General features: G+C 53.3%; 3 protein-coding genes across 3 annotated transcripts; 1 reads left to right on the forward strand and 2 right to left on the reverse strand.

Moving 5' to 3' along the window:
• Nucleotides 1–1,429: 1,429 nt before the first annotated feature.
• Nucleotides 1,430–3,739, forward strand: K460DRAFT_277042 (TRP-domain-containing protein; the record flags this gene model as incomplete). Its single annotated transcript, XM_040928160.1, has 3 exons — nucleotides 1,430–1,751; nucleotides 1,800–3,314; nucleotides 3,366–3,739. The coding sequence occupies 3 exons, from the start codon at nucleotides 1,430–1,432 to the stop codon at nucleotides 3,737–3,739; spliced, it is 2,211 nt and encodes a 736-aa protein (XP_040790784.1).
• A 485-nt stretch (nucleotides 3,740–4,224) lies between these two features.
• K460DRAFT_384388 (uncharacterized protein) lies at nucleotides 4,225–5,810 on the reverse strand (the record flags this gene model as incomplete). The annotated part of the gene is made up of 2 exons (XM_040935496.1): nucleotides 4,583–5,810; nucleotides 4,225–4,292 (listed from the first exon to the last, which is right to left on the reverse strand). The coding sequence occupies exons 1-2, from the start codon at nucleotides 5,682–5,684 to the stop codon at nucleotides 4,225–4,227; spliced, it is 1,170 nt and encodes a 389-aa protein (XP_040790785.1). The 5' UTR covers nucleotides 5,685–5,810.
• Nucleotides 5,811–7,002: 1,192 nt separating this feature from the next.
• On the reverse strand, nucleotides 7,003–8,150 carry K460DRAFT_364196 (Rh-like protein/ammonium transporter). Its single transcript, XM_040932962.1, has 2 exons — nucleotides 7,777–8,150; nucleotides 7,003–7,724 (listed from the first exon to the last, which is right to left on the reverse strand). Exons 1-2 carry the CDS (start codon nucleotides 8,138–8,140, stop codon nucleotides 7,159–7,161), a joined length of 930 nt encoding a protein of 309 aa, XP_040790786.1. The 5' UTR covers nucleotides 8,141–8,150; the 3' UTR covers nucleotides 7,003–7,158.
• Nucleotides 8,151–12,321: the final 4,171 nt, after the last annotated feature.

Below are 12,321 nucleotides of genomic sequence, written 5' to 3' on the forward strand. Positions count from 1 at the left end.
GTTCAGGCGGCTCTGTCGCATGCTCATGGCTCTGGGATGCCGCACGATGGTGGTAGGGGTGATGCATCGCGTGGCCGGACAACGAGAACAGCAAAGTCGGGGGTTCTTCCAAGAAGGATGTAGATCTCTGAACGGGAGTTGATGCGCTGCGCAAGACGATACAACGAGAATGGTCGTCGGTTCTATTACCAACAAAAACAATGCAAGTGATGTCTTGGTCGTAACGTTGGACCCTCCTTTCATGTGATGGACAATTGCCAATACCCCTCAACATCGGAATGGGGTAAAAGATTTCTCACTAGATCGGAGGTATTTCCAGCAAAAGCTGCATGGCCCTGCAGCATGCCACCGATCAAACGTCACTCTTTGTTGCAGCATTCGTTTGTCCCTTGTTGGATTGTCTTTCTGGTCGCCAAGATCTATTTTGGTCTCAGATGGCTCGCACAGCCACAACGTTGACACATGGATCCCTTGCTAGGGGCCAGTTTTCATCAGCACCCCGTACCGAAAAAGCATGATCAAGGGTCGAGTTGAAGCTGAAGCTTGGTCGGCAGAAGTCGAGAGGACATGTTTGCGCGTGCGTGAAGCTTCGCAGCCTTGGAACTGAACAAGAAGCCTTCCAGTGTGCGTCGACCCGTCGGAGACAAAACTATAGGCACTTGGCCAAGTCGCTTGCGCCGTTGATACTGAGCCACGCGTGGTCTCGAGCGGACAGGGCCCTCCCGATAGGCTCGCCTTGCATGGTAGTATTCTTCAGCTCTCAGGTGAGTGAAGCTAGTGTGGCAGAGAGCAGGTCTCATGGCCTTCGCGCAATAGCGTTGCTCTGCAGAGTCCACGAGTAGAAGTAGAAGAAGAAGGGCTTGCTCAACGCGCGCAGCGCTGCCCTCTCCATCTTTCGTGCTGACGGACCCAATCTTTTTCTGATCCAGTCTCCCGCATGTTCTCGAACGCACTCAACGATCCTCCTTCGATAGCTTCCAAGTCCACCAAGAGGTACTAGCGCCGCGCGTCGCTTCCTGATTGGAACTGCCACCCGTCACCCCTACCCACGGCGCCCCAAGGTTTCATCTGCGACCGCCCCAAACCTGCCGCTCCTCAACCGCCGTCACTCACTCGACACTCTCGTTGTTCGTCTCTCGTTTCACATCTGCTTTCTCCGCAACACACCAGCACCTTCATACGTTTCCGTCTTCCTGTTTCCATCGTCACTTTACAGCGTTTGCCCTGTTTCCCGCTTCGAAAAAGGCACGAGAAAGGTTGACCCTGCGGCCGACGTCTGTTTAATCCTACCATTTTTCCCGTTTGTTACGACCGTTTCCTACATATACCACCTACGCCACTTCGAGCGTCCCCTTGAACGTACACGTCGCTCGCAATCAAAGCGTTACCACCTAGGAGAAAGACCGCCTAGGGGCGAAATCCGGCACCTATGAGACCTCACACGACATATTCGGCCATGCTCGCACCCTTCATACTACTGGCCTCGGCGCCGTTGAGCGTCTTGGCTGGCGATGTGCTCAAGACGAACGGTTACAGCTCCTGCCTTAATGGAGTTTCAGACATCAAAGTGAACAAGCTGGACATCGAGTTTGATCGCTCGACGAAGAAGGTGAAATTCGATGTATCAGGTACCAACGAGAAGGAGCAGAAGGTCAGGGCTATCCTCAGGGTGAACGCCTATGGCCGAGAGGTGTACAAGAACGAATTCGATCCCTGCGATGGGCCTACCAAGGTCGAGCAGCTATGTCCAGGTATGTGTCTAGTCCCCCGAATAAAGCAACAGTAACTAACGTTGGCAGTGCCTTCTGGTACTTTTGGTGCAAGCGGCGAACAAAGCATTCCCGAGCAGTACATCTCCCAGATCCCCGGTATCGCATTCAACATACCCGACATCGACAGCCAGGCCACGATGCAGCTCAAGGCAATAGACGGAGGCCAGGATCTTGCGTGTATCACATCACAGGTCAGCAACGGAAAATCCCTATCTACCACAGGAGTGCAGTATATTGCTGCTGGTATCGCCGGTGCTGCTCTGGCTGTCTCTGCCTTGTCTGCGCTTGCTGGCGCTGGCCAGGCTGGTGCGCCGACTTCGAGCCCTACCTTTTCCGATGTCATCGGATGGTTCCAGGGCATGGCTTTGAATGGAATGATGAGCGCGGATGTCCCAGGTGTCTACCGAAGCTGGTCCAAGAACTTTGCTTTCAGCACCGGCATAATCTACTGGGAAGGCATGCAGACCTCCATCGATTCGTTCCGCTCCAAGACTGGTGGCAACCTTACCGCAAACAACGTCGACTACCTCAACAACGCTACACTCGTACACGTCGATCAGAACGTGACCCTGACCAAACGCGCTTTCGATAGCGTCCTACTGTGGTCTCGCGATGAGTTGAAAACCAACCTCAACGGTACCAACGAAGGCGAAAGTGACAACAAGGTTGTTCACGCAGTGAAGGGAATCCAAGGCTTTGTCGAAGAATACAAGATCCCGGACGGCAACGCCTTCATGACAGTCCTACTTATCTTCGCCATTGTCATCGCCGCCATTACTGTCGGAATCCTGCTGTTCAAGGTCATTCTGGAAACCTGGGCACTGTTTGGCAGCTTCCCCAAGCGTCTAACAGGCTTCCGCAAGCGATACTGGTGGACTCTCGCAAAGACCCTCACCAACTTGATTCTCCTACTTTATGGTATCTGGGTTCTCTACTGCATTTACCAGTTCAAGAATGGAGACTCCTGGGCTGCAAAGACGCTCGCTGGTGTCACTTTGGTCGCATTCACATCCGTCCTAGCCTTCTTTACGTGGAAGATCTGGAGCATTGCCAACAAGTTCAAGAAGCTGGAGGGAAGTCCTGCCGGACTCTATGATGACAAGGAAGTCTGGCGCAAGTACAGCATGTTCTACGAAAACTACAAGAAGAGCTACTGGTGGCTTTTCATTCCACTGATCGTGTACATGTTCGCTCGTGGTTGCGTCATTGCAGGAGCAAACGGACATGGCCTTGCCCAGGCTGCCGGTCAACTCATCGTGGAATCACTCCTCCTCATTACCCTCCTTTGGGCTCGACCATACTCGCTCAAGTCATCCAACTGGATTAATATCGTCATTCAAGTCGTCCGTGTGTTGTCAGTTGTCTGCATCTTGGTTTTCGTTGAGGAATTGGGCATGACCCAGACGACTAAGACTGTCACCGGCCTTGTGCTTGTCGTCGTACAAGCCTCCTTGACGGGTGTTTTGGCTGTTCTCATTGCTGTCAACGCCATCATCATCTGCTGCAAGGAGAACCCGCATCGCAAGAAGAGAAAGGAGGCTGGTAAGTTTCCCGCAAAGCATTCTGATCATCCCCAGCTAACAACCAATGCAGAGAAGGCCCGCAACCTAGACAACCTTACTCCCCTGGACGCACGCAACTCACTCCTCATGGATCCGCAAGAGTACAAGCGCACCTCTCTTCCTTCGCCATTCGGCCCCCGCGCCGGCGGCTACGATCGCGTTCCTCTCGCAGAGCAAAACACTGCCTACGGCGGTCCTGGTGGTCGCCAGTTCTCTGATGACCGGGGCCATCTACTCGCTGATGCTTCCACATTTGGCAGAGTAGCGACGCACGACCGAAGCCTAAGCCGTGAAAGCAGCCCAGCTCGCGACGCCCAGCTCGGCCATCAGCAGTCAGGATACGTCTCCAGTGCCCCGTGGCAACCACAACTGCCACGAGGGAACCAAGGAGGATTCGCGCACTAGCCTTTTTAATTTGCGACAATCTAAAAGTATACCCCAGGTTTGTATAAATCATCGTCAGTCTAGCTAGGGAAGGGAACGTTGTATATCCTCGCACAATTTTTCCTTAGTTTGTTTATTTGCATGGCCTGGGATTTCATGTTGTCTTTTTTTACACACAATCTAGATCCCTCGGCCCAAAGACCATGTCAGCAGCCACAAGTTTTCTACTAAACTAAGCATTATTATGGGCACACAAACATGTAGCCAAACCCGCATTTACGAATCTTTCCTTTGTATCTAGCCTACCCGTGTGCTGTGTTTGTAGCCTTACTGATGCAAATACGTTTGTAATTTCACGAAGCGGAAAGCCTGGGGCTCGTTCGCAGTATTTTTTGTATGTTCTGTCCTGTTGTATGTAGTGAATGAGGTAGGTAGTTGGTGGAGGGGGGGCAAGGAGTAGAAAGAGGATCGAATAGTATGCTTAATTAAATCAACCTCTGCCTGTTTCAATTGATCGTGGGAGTGCAGTGAAGGAGCGTGGTATGCTGAGACTGAGACTGAGATGTGCATATGTCTTGGTATAAATAGAATAGTATACAGTAATTAAGCAGGTACTACACAAAGGCATCTACCGGTAGATGCGTTTAGCGGGGAATTATCTTACACACAATACCAGCACAGCACTTGCTCACACGACATCTACAGTACAGTGATATCCTGTATCCCGACTAGCCACCCTCTCTAGCGGTGCATAGCCCTCCATTAACGCCTCTGAATACGGAAGTCTGTCTAACTCACTGCCTTGCAAGACCACTGGCTTGGGTACTGTAAGCAGGGAGCCCGCGTATCTCCTTTCGCCATTACTGCTACTGGATCGGGAGGAACGAGTTCGACGACCCTTTTTCCTGCCGAGGAGGGCTTTGAAAGAATCCACTGCTGCAGAAGCAACTGCCACCGCTGATGAAGTTGTTGAGGAAGAAGTCGCCGAAGACGAAGGTATCGACAACGAGGATGCAAAGTCCATGGATGGCGGATATTCAACGTTCTTGGTAAGCAGCGAGGGATCGATAGTCGAGCCTGTCATGACGACATCTCCATCGCCGTCCCGCAGCAACGACGCTGGCAATGTATTCTCCCCACGCCAATCGTGCAGTCCATCCTCGTCCTCGGCTACCGCCATCGCGAGCGGAGAGGAAGCGGAACTACTCCCATTCTTCCTCCGCTCCGTACTAGCCAGTAGCCCACTCCAGAATCCATCCTTCTCCGCTTCCTCGGACGTTTTTCCTTGGCTACCATCTACGATGTCCCCGCTGGAGAGATGCATGGACTGCACACCAGCGTCAACGCCAACATTAATCTCGAAAGAAGCAAGGTGCGCGTCAACGGGGGTGTGGATACCGAACTTTTTGCCCCAGCGACATTCGCTCGGGTAGTCGCATGTATTCCAGCAATCCTTCTTCTTCTTGTTTAAAGCACCACCACCATTATCATCGGCTAGAAGGGTAGACTGCGTGGCTCTGGACTCCCGAGTACTACTACTACTTACCCCGCTTCTCCTCCATCGCCCCCAGGTTTTCCACCCCTGATAGTCGAATTCGCTCGAACAGGCTCGATGTTTCCGCACGCGCCGGGTGTTGCTTGTTTTCCGCCAGAGCTTGACTGTCGTCGTGCCGCTGCAGAATTCATGTCCGTCGTCGAGACACCGACGTGTAGCGCCGAGGTGGTAGTCGCGGTGGCACTGGTGGCATGTCCATATCCATGAAAGAGGACTTGGCGGCGCGGTAGAGGCGGGTAGTGGATAGATGCCTAGAATCTGTGCGGCTTTGCGCGGGGGGAAGGGGGCGGGAGGTGGTGTGAGGGGTGTACGAGGCGAGCAGGGAGACGGAGGGATAGAGAGGAAGGAGGGCTTGAATGGGGCGGGGGTGACTCTCAGTGCATTTGGGTTTCTCGACTTTGGCATTGTCATGTCTAGGTTGCGGATTTTGAAGTTGGCCTTCAGAAAGAGCGTTGTGAAGGGGAATAATATAGCAAAGTCCAGCTTTGGTCTGAAGTCGTAGTGACGGTGTGGGAATTGAAAAAGGAATAGGCAAACAGCACAGAAATGATACCCACACTCGACGGAACAAGCTGCTTCTTTCTAATCATGCGCAAGGCTATGGCGAGCTCATGGTCGTCACACGAGCTCTTTGGGTTCTTTGACTAAAGTCGGATGGGGTACGGACAAAGATACCTCGAGTTGTGACCTTTGTTCTCGTGATCTCGCCTTCCGCTGTCGTCACTTTGCGCAGCCATGTTCTTTGTCTAGTGGATGGGACTCTCTTTATCCAAAGTGGCTTTTGGGCGTCCTGAGGCTCTACGGGCTGCATTTCCACGTGCGTGGATTCCTGTCGTGGTATAGACTGTTGCTACTTTTGGAAGTGCCATGTTTCCGAAGGGGTAGAGAACTGGTTGCTTGTCGTTAGGCGTGCGCCACTCTTGAGTTGTCGAAATTGTCGCTCTCTTCACCCTCGATATCCATGTCATGGCTGGGCTGTGGCGCTCTCCGTTCGCTCATGAAGTTCATCGTCCCTCCCCCTACTCAGCCTCCCCCACACTAGCTCAAACCGCAGCATAACCAGCCGACCAAGGAAAGAAGAGGAGATAAGACCCTTCTCCGCCGACTTGATGATCGGCGACATGATCGATCCAGTCAAGCTACTTCCTTGGCATGAGTGGAAGGCAACTGTATGCTGTACATTACATGATATGATAGGACCTTGCGAGTAGCCGTCTGCCTCGATCAGCTCGTACGATTCGATCAAATGCCTCATCTCGCCTCACCCTACCAACCACGGCTGCAGAATAGAAGGGAAGATAAGGTACAAGTGTCATGATGTCTACATGTAGTTCCGTGAAACATAGATGACGTCTACGTTACCTTACTTACCCACCTGGCTACCTCTATATTCCAGAACCGCGCGGGAATAAGATGATTTCAAAGAAGACAATCTGGGGTAAACCAGGGTGTTGTGATCGGCCGTGGTAGCGGAGTGGTGGATTATAGTATTAGCGAAGGGTGAAAAGTGGAGGGCGAGAGAGATTAGATAGAGGGGGCTTGGCGGTGGAAGCCACTCGACTAAAGCGGAAGTAGATCATACGAGGACTGATAAGAGATGGGTAGTTGATACTGGGCAAGGCAGGCTGGGATTGCACATGTACGTATTGAAAAGAAAAGTGAAGGAGCACAGTAAAGAACAAGAGGTATCATGCTTCGAATTATTGTACACTACATGCGCAAGGAGAATTAGAACATTGATATATCGGTCTAAAGTATATGTATATCAAGAAGCGCAGCCCTCGATATAAATGTGGGAAAGACAGGCGCATTGTGGTATCTCGAAATTCCAGTCAAAGCTACTCAAGACGCAAGCAACAAATCCAAATCAGAACAGCAGAGAAGCTTAGGTTTGCACCTGCTTCTCATGCTCGGCGCCCATGGCAACTGCATGGCGATCGCCAGCAATGCCAGTGTGCTCGTGACCTGAATCCTCGCTGGGTGTCTTGCCCTCGAGCATTTGGCTGTGTTGTAGGATACCGTGGCGCTCGCCCTGAGGAACCGAGTGCTCGCCGTCGACTGGTTGGCCCTTGGCGGGTGTCCAGGCGAGGTAATCACGACGGACCTCAACGTAGTCGTAGGCGAATTCACCAAGCTGGTCATCATCCATACCAAGTAGTTCGGCCTCCTCGGTGGCGCGGAGCTTGAGACCGGGGATCTTGTCGATGACAAAGGCAAGGAGGGCGCTGACGACGAAAGAGTAGGCGGTGCAGGCGACGATGTAAGCAATCTGCTTGTAGATGGCAGCCGGGGTGCCGGTAATGGCACCACCGGCCACTCCGTTGTTGACGCCGTCCAGGCCGATGATGTAGTCGGCGCCGAAGATACCGTTGAAGAAGAGACCGACCATTCCAGCGATTCCGTGCTCAGCGAACACATCGAGGGAATCGTCAATCTTGATCCAGAACTTGACTGTGAGTGTGTTAGCAAATGGTATGGGCACATTCAAAAAGGATAGACGTACTCTTGGTGGCAAAGTTAGCAACAATGCCCGTGGTGATACCGAGGACAACGCTGGCCCACGGGGGAATGTAACCAGAAGCGGGAGTGGCAGCAACCAGTCCGGAGATGACACCTGAGCACCAGCCGACCATGGACCACTTGCGAGCCAGGCGCCAATCGAGGAGAACCCAAGTCATGGCAGCGAACATGGCCGTCAAGTTGCTGTTCCAGCAGGCCATGACAGCGCGGAGGTTGGCACCGAAAGCGGATCCCCCGTTGAAGCCCAGCCAGCCGAACCAGAGGAAGACGGTGCCGAGGGTGATGAGCGAAACGTTGTGGGGTCGGAAGTTGAGCATCATCTTCTCCTGGCGACGACCAAGAATCATGGAGTAGGCCAAGGCTGTGCAACCGGAAACGATCTCGACGGGGCCGCCACCCGCATAGTCAAGGCCTCCCCACTTGAAGAACCAGCCATTTGCGTTCCAGGCCCAGTATGCGACAGGGCAGTATACGATGGTGGCCCAGAGCCAGATGAAGACCATCATGGGGATCAAGCGACCGCGCTCGGCAACGCAACCGACGACAATGGCAGCTGTGACGGCGCAGAATTGCATCTAGCTTGGGATTAGCGCGAATTGTTGTTGGAAGAGGGAGACTGCGGCGTACCTGGTAGAAGGCATAGAGTAGTTCTGGAATCAGAACACTTCCTTGGCTGGGAGCACCCAGCACGCCCTTGAGACCAAACTTGTCGAGGTTGCCGATGAAGCCATTGGTGGAGGGGCCAAAGGCGAGCGAGTAGCCCCAGAAGTACCATTGGAATGTGATGACGGAAGCGGAGAACATGCAGGCCCAAATCAGGGACAGGGCTGACTTTCTGCGGGCGAGACCAGAGTAGAGGAAGGCGAGACCAGGGACCATGATCAAGACCATGGCCGAAGCCACGAGAATGTAGGCCTGGTCACCCGACTGATACCATTGGTTCAGGTTCTCGGTGGCTGTGGGTTTTCATGTCAGTATGCTTTTCGCTAGAGTTGCGCAATGGTTCCTTGGGTTGGAGTGGCACAAAGTGTAGCCCTGGCACGTGTGATGTAGTACAAGGGAAGTTGAACTCACCAGAATCACCACCCGTGGTAGTATCGGTGCCATTGAACTGGGCCGGCGGGCCAGTCCATGAGTACGACATGGCTTAGGAATTTCCTGGGAGATGTGTCCAAGGGCCAGGAAGTAGGGGTGGAGAGAGGAGGGGGGGAGGGAAATGAAGGTAAGTTCCTCGGGCAGGGCCTGATGGGAAAAGAAGAAGAAGAAGAAGGCTGGCAAAGGCCGGATGCGTGCCAGTAATATACAGGCCCAAAGGGAGAAATCGGAGCCCTATTGTAGATTGCGGTAGCTCGGCCGGGGGCTTTATGGGTGGTGCCTTTGCTGTGCTACTCTTATCTATCCTGGTCCACGGGCCAACGCTCGAGGCAAAATAAACGACATGCATCTCCCACAGCCGCGACGACGGCCGTGGGGTTGGCGCTCCATCTGGAGCTATGGAGCTTTGTTCTTTTTCTGCCGGCTTGAGCGAGGCAAAGGGTCCGTCATTGTCCTGACGCGGCTTATCTCGCCGGTCCTGGAACGCGCTTGGGTGTCATCAGAGATAAGGGCCGTTATTAGAGTATGTATGGTCATGGCTGACGGCCACACACAGCATAATGTGAACTGTTTGGCCGGGTCCACCAGCAGCGACGCCGCCCCGGTAACACGCCAGCCATTGCAACGGGCACTTGGGAGGGCCATCGAGGGCGGAGGCCTTGGCGGTGTGGGATTGCTGGATCAAGTCATTGTCAATTCGATTTGACGCGCCTGGAGAGGAGTAGATAAGGAACTTGGGCCAAGGCGGCGCTGATTGGCCGACGGGGTGCACTAGGCCTGATGTGGCGTACCACCGTGGCCCATGCCCGACGCGTCCCTGGGGATTACTTTTATGTGATTCACGTACGTTGTGCGAGATAAGGGCCGGCGCGGACAGCGAGGTGAGTGAGGTGAGTGAGCGCTTGCGACACGCATTCAAATCAATCAGAGCGCCCGGGCGAATAACGGCCGCCCTTTTGCACTACTGTCCCAACCAAAGGCTGTCGATGCTGGTGGTACACATCTTATCGTTGCACCGTCGAACTCCTCAGGCACCCCATTGTCATCGCGTCTTGGGCCCATTCCCAGACTCTCGCATGAGAGACGCTGGGTCCTGATGCGTGCGTGGCCCACGGCACACATTCATGCACTATTCATTGACGCCTCCAGAACAGGCCGCCCTGTTCCAGAAGCAAACTCAACCCTTCTGTGCCTGACTCTCAGACTCTGCATGGTGGCACACGACAACAATACACCCCACTGCATCGAGGCATCCACTGTGGCATAAGCTGCGCAGCTGAGGCCTCTGTCATCTCTGCACCACCCGTGCGAGTGGCATGCAGTAGGGCTGGCGTCTGCAGGTCAACATGCCTTCCCGCACCCGCCCCGCGCCACTAACACCAGAAGACTGTCGCCAAACATGTGAGCCCAGCTCCCGAAGCGAGCCAGTAGTCGCCTCTGCCTGAGACGTGAGGTGGGCTCGTCGACATTTCCAAGTGGGCGTACCCAGCGTGGGGAAGCTGAACTTTGGGTGTTCCGACCGCACAGAACTGTTGGCTGCATCCGAGCGTCCACTTTCCACAAATCTCGTACCTCGATTCGCACACCTCGCCGAAACCTCTGTGCAGGCGGGATCCAATTCCTTTATCTGAACCTGTCAAATCTTTTGCAATTCTAGCACGTTTCGTCGACGTGCACCGCCGCCGGGCCAATGACCGCACGCCCGGCTTCGGAGCATGACTACGTAATAAGTCACGCCCTATCACTTCTCCACCCAGTACTTACACCTAGCTTACATATCCTACACCAAAGCCTTGGACACGAGTCAGTCTGGCCATGCCTTTCGCCCTCGTTGACTTGTAATGGTCTTCTACTTGCGATTCGATATCCCTCTTTGTTAACTCGCACCACTCCCTTGATAGTGCTGTTCACGATTACTTTCTATACACCCCTCACACTTCTAAGCTGACATGGCCAACTCTAGACTGCATCCCTAGATAACTTGGTTGCACATGGCAACAGGACACGCCAATTATACACCATCTCACTCTTGTGCGACCAGACCCATTTCTCTCCTGGACCCGTTTGGAGGGTCCAAGTGAGACAGCTTGCACGTCTGAATCAAACCTGCGTGCAGTGGTAAACATAGAAGCAGGGCTACACATGAGAAAGTAAGAAAGGTTCCACCAGCTATTCTTAAAAAATTAGCTTTGGTCAGGTGAACAAACTCTACTGTAGTGGCTGCTAGAACGCGAGACAGAGACCACAAGGGTATTCTGGGTTCATGCCCAGGGACAGCATTACCCTGCTTGAAAATGCCTGTTTTCAAGGAGAACAAATGATTTTCCCAAAGCAATGCTGGAGAACTCTGTTGTATATACAACACATATGTCAGCGTCACTACCGAGGTTCTCACACCATCCCCAGAGGTTGAGGCTACCTCATCACACAGTATGCATTGCCCAATCCGTCACATCACATCACGCGACGAATACAGAAGACGTCGGTTGAAACCACAAGATTCAGCAGCGTCGCCATGCAATATTATGGCTTATGCCAGTTTCCGAGTAAAGCTTGCCTGGCTCACACGTGCTTCCTCTTTGGGCGAAACGGAAGGAGCTTCAGCGGGTAATATCAAACTTCATATTGCCCAGAACCGCTAGCTGGTCACCGTCTCCTCACACCACACTCACACTGGAACAACATCCTGCTTCCTGCATTTTTGAAGCTCGCACCTGCAGATCGATTATTGACCCCGCATTTGCTCAGCCAGGCCCTGGACTGTACGGCTCTCGCTTCCAGTGAAACGCACCTCTCGTGTCATCTCAAGCGCACTCGGGCCACAGCTTCTTCTAACCGTCAGTCAGAGCAATCGAGGCACTCTTGCAGTCCCGCTCGCTTCACCTCACCTCACTCCTACTCTCAGGATACTGCCTGACGTTGCCAGCCTAGACCGTATCGCCGTTTCGCCCATACCCATGTCGACAATAGACAACTCTGCTCCAGGGTTGCGATACGGTGGATAAAGCCTCACCCTCAAATCGAGGGGCCCATGACATCTTGGCAAGATGCACATATCTCCCGAGCAGGCAACGTACATGTTACATCCGATCGTCGTCAATCGACCAAAACCATGTGCACCGAACTGCACTGCACACCTCGGCTATAGTAGACAGCTTTATCCAATTCCATTCTTAGTGGGTGACAAACACCGTCGACTAGGGCGTCACGCATCTCCAGACACCTTTTCCAAACTTCAAATACCAGTCCCCGCACGGGACATGTGTTTCCGCTGTGCAACATGCAGGGTTTCCCCAGATATGCCATCCCAGAGCGTGGTTGACGAAAGTGACAGAGCACATGAGCATAGAGATGGACATATATCAGACCACCCGAGTCAGATCTTGCTCAAACTGATACATCTGCTAATCATTTCAGCTATCTTCTGCCACCT

Source organism: Cucurbitaria berberidis (genome assembly GCF_010015615.1).
Source record: "Cucurbitaria berberidis CBS 394.84 unplaced genomic scaffold K460scaffold_2, whole genome shotgun sequence".
Lineage (NCBI taxonomy): Eukaryota > Fungi > Ascomycota > Dothideomycetes > Pleosporales > Cucurbitariaceae > Cucurbitaria > Cucurbitaria berberidis.

What these genes read in the sequence shown, in the direction of transcription:
- K460DRAFT_364196 (XM_040932962.1), bottom strand. Translation starts at nt 8,140, where the DNA reads ATGATTCTTGGTCGTCGCCAGGAGAAGATGATGCTCAACTTCCGACCC. An exon ending in TGCTAACTTTGCCACCAAGA is followed by an intron (nt 7,725 to 7,776) that starts GTACGTCTATCC and finishes ACACACTCACAG; the next exon opens with TCAAGTTCTGGATCAAGATT.